The sequence below is a fragment of the Sinocyclocheilus grahami genome, unplaced genomic scaffold (assembly GCF_001515645.1).
Source record: "Sinocyclocheilus grahami isolate Dianchi unplaced genomic scaffold, SAMN03320097.WGS_v1.1 scaffold217.1, whole genome shotgun sequence".
NCBI classification, from domain to species: Eukaryota; Metazoa; Chordata; class Actinopteri; order Cypriniformes; family Cyprinidae; genus Sinocyclocheilus; species Sinocyclocheilus grahami.
Window position 1 is genome coordinate 906,937 of NW_015505396.1, and position 13,028 is coordinate 919,964.

The 13,028-nt window shown below is 35.0% G+C and overlaps 2 protein-coding genes across 6 annotated transcripts in view; one reads left to right on the forward strand and one right to left on the reverse strand.

Annotated features, from left to right (window-relative positions):
* The window catches only part of tmtops2a (teleost multiple tissue opsin 2a), a 35,986-nt gene extending 23,924 nt beyond the window's left edge, over nucleotides 1-12,062 (forward strand). The window contains exons 2-4 of the mRNA XM_016287013.1: nucleotides 4,552-4,877; nucleotides 5,598-5,831; nucleotides 11,496-12,062. Of these exons, the coding sequence (XP_016142499.1) occupies nucleotides 4,552-4,877; nucleotides 5,598-5,831; nucleotides 11,496-11,681 (746 nt within the window). The 3' untranslated portion in view covers nucleotides 11,682-12,062. The remainder of the gene's footprint in view (nucleotides 1-4,551; nucleotides 4,878-5,597; nucleotides 5,832-11,495) is intronic.
* Nucleotides 7,397-13,028, reverse strand: part of st6gal2b (ST6 beta-galactosamide alpha-2,6-sialyltranferase 2b) — a 30,871-nt gene continuing 25,239 nt past the window's right edge. For all 5 annotated transcript variants that reach the window (XM_016287012.1, XM_016287011.1, XM_016287008.1 and 2 more), the window contains one exon: nucleotides 7,397-8,220. In XM_016287012.1, coding sequence (XP_016142498.1) covers nucleotides 7,973-8,220 — 248 coding nt within the window. In that variant the 3' untranslated portion in view covers nucleotides 7,397-7,972. The remainder of the gene's footprint in view (nucleotides 8,221-13,028) is intronic.

A 13,028-nucleotide genomic window follows, 5' to 3' on the forward strand; every position in this document is an offset into this window, starting at 1 on the left:
TCAGAACAAGATAGCCGACTACCTGTCTCGGTACCCAATCAGTTCGTGGCCTGGAGAGGGGGGAGGTGATGTAACAAAGTGACCTGTCCCTGTTGGTTAGAACAGCATAGCACTATATAGGCTATATAGTACCTGAGTTGCGGTGCACTGGCACAAATCAACTGGAAGCCAACGAGTACATTGTGTGTTTTAAAGGGGAATAATGAAATGTTGTGATTATAATATGCTTCTGTATATATTTGTTTATTTTATAGTTTATTTTATAGGGGGGTTGGAGTTAACACATTTTTTGTCTGACATCGGGCCTGCAAAGACCCGTTGTCCCACACCATGGTATTGACACTTTCCTTGTGGAGGCTCTTAAGGACACAGAAGAACACCCAAGCAATATACAGTAGAGTAGATGAATAAAAAAGCATCCAATTATGATGACACTGTTTATTAATCACTCAGAGACTCATTCAAAAAACAGTATTTTTGTCCCCTGTGAAGGGAGCAGCTGGTTGTTTGCTACTTAATGAGCTGATCTGTCTAACCTTACAATTGAAATAAAGTCCTATGTAGTGCAAGCAACTGAATAAAGTTTTATATTCAGGCACTTTTTTTTAGTGTGGGACACACTAATTCTAAAAACTCACAAACTCATATACAGCAGAAGGAAATGTAATTCCTGTGAGTGTAAGAATAAACATTGGTAATAGCTAATAAGAAGTTTTATAATTATATATATATATTATTTTTTTGCAGTGAGCATTGTAGCCAATGTTTAATGCATGAATGCATAGCCGGAGTTTTTTTTTTTCAGCGCAAGCTCACATACTCTTACAAATGCTCTCATCATAACCAACAAAGTGTAGTTACTATGTAAATATAAGATTCATTATATAGCATAGACGGTTTCAAATATTATAATACAAGTTTTGGCAAACGAGCAGACCTTGTGCTGAACCAAAATAATTGACAACTGCAGTGATTATAAAGGGAGCATTCTTAGATAATATAGATGTGTATAAACTAATCAATGAATATCAGCTGTTTTTATGCCAATAAAAGAAAAATGTTAATGCTAAATATAATGCTAATAACCTAGTGGCGCATCAGTGTAACCTGCAGAAAGAGATACTATATCTTAGCACTCTCGGCCAATCAATCATAGCCCACCAGGTTAGTTCATCACATGCCACTGATTTTCAAGAATGGTGTGACAAACAAAAAATAAAAAAAAACATCCAGTGGTAGCAGCAGCTCTGTGGCAAAAATAAAAATAAAAATGGTTAATAACACAAGATTAGAGGATAATTCTGACAGGTTCAAGCTGACAGGAAAGCAACAGTAACTGAAACTGACAGTAACAGCCACACACTGCCTTGAATGTCAAATCTTGAAGTGGGTGGCCTACAGCAAATGAAGTCTCATCTGAGCACCCCAGTGCTTTGTATGTCTAATGTAAAATATTTCTGCTAGTTCAGTTAATCTGAGAAAAAAAAAAGTCTAAGTTGAGGGGGGTCTACACCAAACACATGCATGGCTTGGAGAGATGAGAAAAGTCTTCATCTCAGTTGTGTAAAATCAGACTCATCGATTGGTGTGGAATTACTTTATAAGATTTCAGCTAGACATCGCTCTCTAAGGCAAAACCAAAACTAATTGGATAGTAAATCAAGATGTTTGCGCATTAGTAGCAAGAGATCTTTTATATTTTCCATTGTTTCAGAAATATGCATGTGGTTTTAGCAATGATCTAAATCGGACTAACATCAACAGCATTTTTTAGTCTGGAAATAAAAAAAGCCCCCTATGTGCTGCTAGCTATGATGAGCATGTCCTAATCAAGAAGACATTTTAGAGCCTCTTTCCAACTTGTGAAAGAAATATTATTTAAAATAGCATGAACAGGTACATATGATTAGCCTTTATTTACTATTAAGCACCTTTTTTCAAGGGGACATGGTGGTCAGATGAGGTCCTCTGTGCAATGTTTGTTATCCTGTCCTCAGACTTATTTTGCAGAGTTTCTACAAAGTTTATAACCCCTACTTACTGCTTGAAATGATATGTGAATGCTGACATGACCATACATTATATTGTATCTTTTGAATATGATGCTATTATCTCTTTGTAGCTGACTTTTAGTGAGCTGTATGTACGTGTCAAAACCCCCAAAGGGCTGAAGAAAGGCTAATAATAGTAGTGAGAACATAAACATTAAGAAAATAATGCTATTATAAATTTTCTCATGTATTTCTCTGGTAAGCTTTACCCTTGAGTTTACAAACATTGAACTTATGCTTGGAGCTTACATTTTCTGAGTTTAATAAGTTCATCTCTGTTCTCAACATTTGTTATTATTCAACATTAAGTCCCTTCCTTTTAATCTGATTGGCCGAACAGCATTCCAATAGTGTTGATATTTAGTCCAATAGGACTAGGACTTTTCACTGTTTGTATGACTCCGCTTTTTTGTGTTTGTATGTTCCAAATATAGTAAGCTGTCAGTGTAGTGGTGGGGATTTTGCAGTTACTATATTACACCAGTAGTTGACGACAAGTGATAAAGTAAGTCTCTATCAGCAAGTTATTGAATAATTTTCTAACCCCTCAAAAAACACAGATTCATTCAGGAATTGAAGATCACTGCTGTGTGTTGCTTGGAGACACGCAATGGTTGATTCTGCTTTGACTTGGTTTGGAACTATTTTTGATGACAGAGCAAAAATAGAAACTTAGTTTACAGTTGTAAAGAATTACATATAAAATCTATACAATACATATAATACATATAAAATCACACAAAATTACATATAAAATCAATAGTATTTACCCACAATAAGTATCAAGAATAAGCATTTAAAAGGTAAGTTGACTGATTTTAACCAGCTTTATATTTAACCACAATGTTAGTATATAAGTAAATTAACAATATGTATTACTCTGTGTTACCTGCACCAAGATATCCATCTTCATTTGTCAGCAAAAGTCGCAAAATGTGTAATTTGGCGGCCTTTTGACAGACTTTTGGGCTTTTGTGAAAACTACATATCATACTTCTGCATTTTTGTAACCCTGCTCACTCATATTCTGAATGAGCCCAGTGGATTATGAGTGTTGAAGTTTGCTTACCTTTTTTGCCACAGCAAAACTTTTTTTAAAAATGTTTCTACTGCATAGATAGCCAACTTTTATTAAAAGTGCCTCATTACTATAGCAGAGCCGAGCAGAAGGTACGCTGCAGTGTCTGACTCTACTAAACAACACACTCAAGATATGAAAACTACCCTGTAATCCCCTGCTGTGTGTTTCTGCAGTGCAAATATGTTTGGATCCAGTCTTGTGTGCCGTTTCTTGCATACACAGTGACAAATGCGACAGCCTCAGATTCCGTCAACATACTCAAAAATGAGCAGATTTACAAAGATCTTTATTAACACAGGCCTTCGCATACGTAAGGGGGAGAAAACAAAGGAACAATCTATGAGCCTGTCATATTCTGGTGAATAGCTGGTGAATTAAAGGAACTTTCAATAATATGTAATAGCAATAGAATATGGCTGTGGTAGTTCTCCAACTTTATGCTGTGTTTCTTGAAATAGCCATTAACCTGGGAGTCATTTATAATTATTGTTTTGAAAATCATAACATCACTTTGACATTAAGAGTGCTTCTCTTGGGAACTAATGTAAATAGTAGGACAGATTGTATCTCCCCCCCCCCCCCCCCCCCCACTCCACCTCTCCGGATGCTTTGAGGTTTCAATTTAGAGAAAGAAAAAAAAAGGAAGAAAGAAAAAACCTATTTGTAAATATCGTACTGTAACTATTTGTAAATATCTTTCTGTAAAACATTGACATCTAGTCGTTTGTTGTATCTTTCTAGGATGTTTCTCCTCATCACTGTAATATGTAAGAAATTATTATTATATATTTTTTTACTTTTTAATATTATCTCTAAAACTTTAAAGCTGTTTTGGAACAACAAACCACTTGTTGTGAAAAGTGAATTAAAATAAATAGTTGCCTTTATACATTTAGAAGGGGTCCCTCATTAGGGTGTCATCATAATTTGGTTTTTGGCATCAAAATGTTTGAAAATATCTGAATTAATAAATGTTATTAATACAAAATATTATTATTGTTTGCATATGATCATATATCATAATATTTGTTTTTATAGCACAATGAAAAGTCAGTGCTGAATAATAATTATTAATTTGCTCTAATAATTTAGTGTAGCTGGCTTTGTGTTATCTGTTGAAATCTATGTTGAAACAGCAAAGAGCTAAATTAAGACCAATAATAATGGTACAAATGCAAACATTAATTAACAAACAAACATGGTATTTAAATTTTCTCATGCGCTTCTCTGGACAGCTTTACCTTGGAGTTTATAAATATAGAACTCACTCATGGAGCTTAAGGAAATATCCCCGGGTTCATTTGCATTTTTTTCTATTCATTTAAATAACAATTGTGACATGATGTCTTTGATTATACAAGTGGCTTTAACGGTGAGCATGAACATACAGACTTATTTCTCTTTTAATTTTTTTAACAGGGATTGTATCATTGATCTCTCTGGCAATCCTTTCGTATGATCGTTACAGTACTTTAACTGTTTACAACAAGAGGGCCCCAGACTACAGCAAACCCTTGTTGGCTGTCGGGGGCTCCTGGCTCTACTCACTGTTCTGGACGGTCCCCCCCTTACTGGGCTGGAGTAGCTATGGACTGGAAGGGGCAGGAACCAGTTGTTCAGTTACATGGACGGCTAACACCCCGCAGTCACATTCCTATATCATCTGTTTGTTCATTTTCTGTTTGGGAATCCCCGTGCTGGTCATGGTGTATTGTTACGGACGGCTCATCTGCGCTGTCAAACAGGTAAATTCAGTCACAACACCTCAATTCAGTGTAAATGTTATTCACAATAGAAATAACCTACCATCTGGTTTAGAGAAACCACTGACTCATCAGGCTCAGGAATATAATTTATTGATATTTTTAAAGATGTCCTAAAATCACAGCAATTTTGCATATGTGTGAAGTGTATGTTGTGGAACAAATAAATTGCATTCCAAATATAATGCACAGCTTTAAACAAATGTCATAAAGGGTCTTCTTTATTTTGTAAATGCACAATGCTTTTTTAGAAGCTAAAAACAGAGTTTGAGTATATGAGTTCTCGGAAACTTCTAAAAGAGGCTATTTTTCATGAGGTCCCATCAAGAACATAATCCTTTTTTGTGACCTATTCCGAAAAAGTGCATCATAGCGCTGACTTATCTTATTTTTCAGCATAGTAGAGAATGTGGACTCCAGATTTCACCGGCGTTTTGAGGTGGTTTAAACTTTATCTGGAGTCTGAGATATTGACCTAGTTTCAGCTTGAGTCAGGGTTATTGTTTAGTTCTAGAGAGGATTGCAAACTGTACTGCAGGCAGCGGTTTTGTGTTGTGAAATCTGTCCCTGTTGTGTTGAAAATGTACACAAATAATCAGAAATGCTTTCATGAGGGATTTGCGTATACTGAAGACCAGGTCTGAATCATCTGCTGGTGCAAACAAAACAAAAATACAATTCAATGTATATGTTTTTCCTCAGGTAGGGCGTGTCAGGAAGACAGCAGCACGACGGAGAGAGTACCACATTTTATTTATGGTCATCACTACAGTGGTGTGCTACCTTTTGTGCTGGATGCCTTATGGGGTTGTTGCAATGATGGCCACGTTTGGACGTCCGGGGATCATCACACCCATTGCGAGCGTGGTGCCGTCCCTCCTTGCCAAAAGCAGCACAGTCATCAACCCTGTTATTTACATCCTTATGAACAATCAGGTTTGACTATTCCAACTTTTTAATTAGCATTAATTCATGGGATTTGATTTATACACCATGGTTCCATAAAAATTTACATTCCTTCCACAAATCTTAATCCAACATCCACAATGATGAAACAAATTACCAGCGTATAGAAGGAACAATGCCGAGTACAACATTGATTGTAGGAAATGATAAATAATACTAAACTCCTTTCAAAATGTGAGTTCTTTAAACAATAACTGCAGGTTAAGTATTTGTACAGCGACACCATTTTCTGTCAAAATATATTACAGGTTTTTGAAATGCATGAAACTTTTTACTAAAATGCAAGAAGTAAATAAAAAGGTTAATAGAAATAATATGCACAACAGTCAGTGTTAAACTTTTCTGAGCAAGACGCTCTTCTCAGAGAGGTTCGTCAGTAGTAGTTCACATTCAAAACAGATTTATATTATGAAATGAATTATTCATAAAACACCTTTAAAAATGACACTGATCAATTATCTAGAGTTAAAATCTAACACTTATAGTCAGGGCCGTTTCTAGGCATAGGCGAGCTAGGCGGTCGCCTAGGGCGCCACCAGCTGAAGGGGCGCCAAATATGCGCACGTACTGGCACTTTTAGCAGGGTTGTGATAAAGAGTGGTACGGTCACTCTGAAATATGACTGCCGCCCCCACTGGATCCCCCAACATTACTGGGCTAGAGTACTGTCAATCTGACGATGCCTGTATGCCACTAGATCAGAGTGCTGTCAATTTCTGCCTGATTGTTGCATGCAAAGTTTGCATTTGGAGCGCTCAACAATGCCATTAGGTCAGTGGGCTCTGCCAGTGCTTTGGCAAGGTAACACTTTTTTTTTGCCATGCAATAAAGCTAAGTTCAAAGGCCAATTTAAAATATTGGTACATTAAATAAAGTGCACAAAATCAGTATTTTGTTTAGGCAGTATTTGTGGCACATTTGTCCAAATATTTGTGGCAGATTTGTCCAAAAGGTGTGCATTTTTTGTGCCAATGCATTGTTAAAGGATCAGCGTGTCATGTGCAAATTATTAAGTAGCTGCATTGGTTACTTTTATGCCACTGATAAAGCTTTTAAATGTAGTTTGGGGTAACAAAGGGGTTTTATAGGTTTGATTGAAATAATAATGCAATAACTGACACTTTAAATCAATATTTCAAGAAACAGCAACAAAAAAATGTAACAAAAAACAGATAGTAGCCATTGATAATATCTAAACAATACGTAGTAGTATAGTATATAGTATCCAAATCAAAATGTAATAAAATTAATTTATGTGTGATTTATGTGTAAATTATGTGCAATGTCTTAGCCACTAGGGATTGTTACATAGGGCTATACAAGCATCTAGTGGCAACACAATGATATTACAGATACTAAATTGTGCAAAATGTTTATCTTAACAGTCAATTTACAAATAATGCATTCAGATTTGTGGAACTCAATGCACTGAATCTCCACAAATTAGTGTCGTTACTATGACAACCAATTTGAATGTGATAAGTAACTGGTATCTGAAAATAATTTTATTTATATATATAATTTGGAGGGGGGGCAATAGGGATTTCGCCTAGAGCATCAAATTGGCTAGAAACGGCCCTGCTTATATTACATTATAGTACATTAACAGCTTTGAAGTGTCATTCAACCAATGACAACAGCAAGAGATTTAATCACAAATTACCACAAAATATTATGAGAACAGCTCAGATAGACAGAAAAGAGAAATCTCTTTCCATTTTGACTCATTTCGTAATGTAGCTTACCATATTTAAACATTCAAATTGAGAATTTATTTTGAAACTCATTTTGTGCTGCATCACAACCATGTTTTGTGTACACAGCATATGTAATCTCAAAATTTTGGTCATTTTAAGGTCATTAGGCCATTTTTGACTCTGTTGCGAGTCTTAGCTGCAATGTCTTTCAGCATAAGGACCATCTGAGATGATCAGACTTTTGAAATTGGTTAATTACCCTCCTCATTATAATGTCTTGTCTCAGTTTGTTACAAGAACTATGGGTAAAACTCCTATTAGATGATAAAAGTCTGTTAGTTTAAGTTTGAAGGGCTCGTACAGTTTTGAAGACCAGTACACCTTTTTATGCGACTGTACGTTTGAGTCTGTAAATCACAGTGGACACTTGATGTTACTGAATCCTGGCAGTGTGACCTTTCCCTTTTTCTTGAGGTCCTTCTCAGAAGCTGTACTCATTCGCTTGACAAGCAGTTTCTCGTAAAGCAGAGGGTGGTATGCCCCAAATGTGCAGGCCGCGTCGTAATACATCTCATGGTAATGGCACAGATTAGTTTGTCTCATGGAAGGAATGTACTCGTACACATGGACCTCCTCACAAAAGTTCATCATCACAACTATACCTGTTAAATACACACATAGATATAGTCAATATACAGAAATAGTCAATATATATCTGTCAATATATATAATTAATAATGACTGTACAGAGTAGCCAACATGAGTTCATCCAGATGGGAAGATTATCAGTGAATAACAATTTACATTTCAGTTTGCTTCTCACACAATCTATTGTACTGTACATTACCAGTCAAAAGTTTGGAATAATTATAATATTGTTTTTGAAAGAAAACTCTTATACTCACCAAGGCTACATTTATTTGATCAAAAATAAATTTAAAACCAATAATAATGTGAAATTTTAATGCAATTTTAAATAACTGGTTTCTATTTGAATATTATTATTCCTGTGATAGCAAAGCTGAATTTTCAGCAGCCATTACTCCAGTCTTCAGTGTCACATGATGGTTTAGAAATCACTCTAATATGCTAATGTATTGCTTAAGAAACATTTCTTATTATTGTTGAAAACAGTTTTTGCTGTTTAATATGTTTGTGGAAACCATCATACACTACCATTTAAAGGTTTTGGGTAAGGGGGAAACCATTTTTATTCAGCATAGACACATTAAATCAAAAAATTAAAATTAGCAGTAATGACATTTATAATGTTGCAAAAGATTTCTGTTTCAAATAAATGCTGTTCTTTTGAACTTTCTATTTATCAAATAATCTGGTAAAAAAAAAATTATTATCATATTTTCCGCAAAGATATTAAGCAGCAAAAGCTGTTTTCAACATTGACAATAATAAGGGTCACTATTAATAATTGAGCACCAATGATAACGGATAATAATTGAGCACCAAATCAGCAAATTACACTGCTTATGTGACACTGGAGACTGAAGTAATGGCTGCTGAAACTTCTGATTTTCCATCACATGAATAAATTAGATTTTAAAATATATTCACATAGAAAACAGTTATTTTAAACTGCACAATATTATTGTGTTATTGTATTTTAACTCAAATAAATGCAGCCTTGGTATGCCTAATAGAAATAAAAAAATAATCTGGTAAAAAAAAAAATATTATCATATTTTCCGCTATTAATTATTATTTTAAGATATTAAGCAGCAAAAGCTGTTTTCAACATTGACAATAATAAGGGTCACTATTAATAATTGAGCACCAATGATAACGGATAATAATTGAGCACCAAATCAGCAAATTACACTGCTTATGTGACACTGGAGACTGAAGTAATGGCTGCTGAAACTTCTGATTTTCCATCACATGAATAAATTAGATTTTAAAATATATTCACATAGAAAACAGTTATTTTAAACTGCACAATATTATTGTGTTATTGTATTTTAACTCAAATAAATGCAGCCTTGGTATGCCTAATAGAAATAAAAAAATATTAATGATTCAAAACTTTTATCTGGTTGTGTATACATACATCATATATACATTTGTAAGACATGAAAGTTTCAAACCCCATTCAAGTGTCACTCACTGGGGTTTGGAGCTTTTAAGTCTTACTGGTTAATTTTTTCCCTTTTTTCACTAAAAAGGGAAAAAATGAACCAGTACATTCACAGAAGAAAGTAAGTCTTACAGATTCGGAATGACATGATGGTGAGTAAATGAAACAATTTCCTCAAAGATCTTGTTTAAATCTGATAAGACATTAGTACACTGCACACATTCTGTCAGCTGTGTGTACTGTGCTCTATTGTTGGTCACCTCTCTGAAGCCTTGTATTTTAGTTTTACATCAATACTCTGTTATCTGCCTGCAGGCTGGCAACACACACACAGCCTGACAGCACCCTGCCAAGATCAGACAGAGAGTTGTCTCACTGCATACATGCACACACACAGGGGAAACACGCATCAAATACTTGGCAGTATAGTCACACGCCAATGTGAAGGCCAATCAGGGGCCTGGATAGGCCGAGACAAATCCAATCAGACATCGAGTCTCATGAGAAGAACAATAAGGCATCCACCCCTTAGGATAACCAATCACCTAAGACAGATTGTTTGTTCAGTGTCCACATCTATAGGTTGTCAAGGCAACAAAGTGATCCAAGTGTACTGACTAACACCAACCCAGCAGCTATCATTTGAGAACCAGCAGGGTGTGTGTCTCATGTTTTTCACTGTAGTTCAGGGCATGTCACGGGGACTTTTGTGTGAATTGGTTTGAATTTAATTGCCATTCTTTAGGCATACTACAGAAGCTGTGAAAAGATGATCACATGACACACACTAAGGTTTGAATGTAAACAGCTATTTCTGCACCTTGCTTCTTGACAAGTGACATAACATCGGACATCTCATCAGAATGAAGAAACAAGTCCATAAAACATTCCAGTTGATAATTACTGGGTCAATGACGTGACTCTTATTTTTGTCTTATATATTAATTAATCAAAAATACATTAAAAAAGCAATTTATAAATATAATGACTTAAATGTATCTCTTCAAAGATGGGCATGTTTCTCATTTCTGATTTAAAATGAATTTTTAAATGGTTGAAAAGAAGACTTTGGCTTCAATCAGTTTGGCTTAATATTATATTGTTATTTTATAGAAAATTAATATTAATCTTCTATAAAATAACAATATAATATTAAATGTTGCTACAACCAACACACAGAAGAAAAAAAAAACATAATAAAAAGCGAAATTATATCAAAATGCTGCTCAAGGTTAATAAGTCAGATCATTTGACCTTTTATGAGATAAGGTTAGTTTAGGTTAAAAAATGAGGAGTCAGGTGGTGACTCCAAACATCTAATTAATCATTGATACTGTATATATGAATCAATAATCCATGATATTAATTAATAATCCATGTAAAATTATATTTAAAGGACTTTTTGAAAATAAGAATTAATTGTACACTGACATGTATTTCTTGTAAAGTGTAAAGAAAATATATATTTTTTACTTGATGACTACATCACATTTAAGAGTCATTGAAGTAAAAGGTTTCTTTTTAAAATGCTAAAAAAAAAAATCAAAACCATGTGAAATCAACATGAATATGACGAGTACATTGCTAAAAACCTGGCACAAGTGTTTTAAACTAGATTTAAAAATATTTTTTACATGTCATTGAGATACTCCCACTTCAATTGGCCATAAAAAAAGAAAAAAATAATAACTCTAAAAGAAGAATACATAATGCACTGAGGTGCTGCAGTTCAAAGTAAGCTATAGGCAATCTTTCACACAAAATTGAAATTTCATACACAATTGAATTGGCTCTGCATCTTTTGAGTCTCAGAAAATATGAGTGCTAATTTATTATTTTGTGCAGTTTTACAGGTGTTTCCTCATCCTGTTTCATTGCAAACACAGCTCTCTAGAGAATGGACAGTCCTCTATGCCTTCAAGAACTACTGGTATCCAGCTCAACCGAAGGGCTTATAGCAACACAATGGCTGGCAACGCACCTCCATCCATTGGTCTCCAAAATGAGTGCAGCACCCCTGTCTCAGGCTGAACCAATCCACAAAATAAAAATTGCACCTTGATGTTCCAGCTCAACCCTGCCCCATTCTAATACATACTGTTCCAAATGATGCCAAGACAGAAATCATCTGTGTAGGGTTGTGGAGTGCCTACAAATCAAAAGCTAAAAATCAGAACTGTAGCAAAGAGATCTCTATAGTCATCTTTGTGATGACAAACTGTCGTCTGACCTAGCACACACCATTTCAGTTAGTATTTGTATGTGACTTGTCAAAATAAATGTTACAAAGAGCAGGAAAAGTGCAAACAGCCACTAGTGATTTGTTAAAATAGATGTTTAGTGCTGGTACATTACTTCTGAATGTGCTTACCCCATGCTGACTGTATGTTCCCAACCCATTTAAGGTTAGGCCTGAATAAGATGTTGAATAAATCTGTGAATTTACAGGAAGCTGGAAAACTGGTAAAATCCTCAATGCTTTGTATTATTTTTCTACCCTGCTCCTAATCTCACCATTATTTTCTGGAGATCAAGCATGGTGACATTTGGATCATTAGTCACATCATTGATTCAAAGGTGTCCAGTGATCTAAGACAGTATTTCCAAACTTGGTCATTTTAAAGGAAGAGTTTACCCAAAAATTTGTATTCTGTCATTTACTCACCCTCATCCTTAATAATTTAACTACTTTAAGTGTCGTATCCAGTTGGGTGAATTCAGTCCAGTGGCAGTATAAGCAAAAATGTGGTAAGCGGAGAAAAAAAAAAAAAAAAAAAGATAATTTCCCAGTTTTGGTGAAAAACACTTAAAGGGGTCATATGATGTTGCTAAAAAAACATTATTTTGTGTATTTGGTGTAATGATTTGTGTTTATGCGGTTTAAGGTTATTATTTTCCACATACTGTACATTATTGTTTCTCCTCTATGCCCCGCCTTTCTGAAACATGTTGATTTTTACAAAGCTCATCGGTCTGAAAGGCGAGGTGTGCTCTGATTGGCCAGCTATCCAGTACGTTGTGATTGGCCGAATACCTCAAGCGTGTGACGGAAATGTTACGCCCCTACCATACTGTAATGCCCTGTCCGGCCGGAGTGATGAGACAAAAACATTAAAACCCATTATAAATTAGGCATTTGTTGCATTCAGTGGGGACATAATTAAGGATTATAATGACTTATACTGTCTTTTTACGCGTTGCATCGCGCCGCGTAAACATAAAACCATGTCTGCATTTGTGATCGGAGAAATGACAAACAACAAGCGCTACTCTACACTGCTCAAAACTCGCGTTTGAATCGTCAGTGGCAAATTATTTATATATAAAAAATTAACTTACACTCTGTGAGTCAGAACAGCCGGCATTGTAGTCTACTCT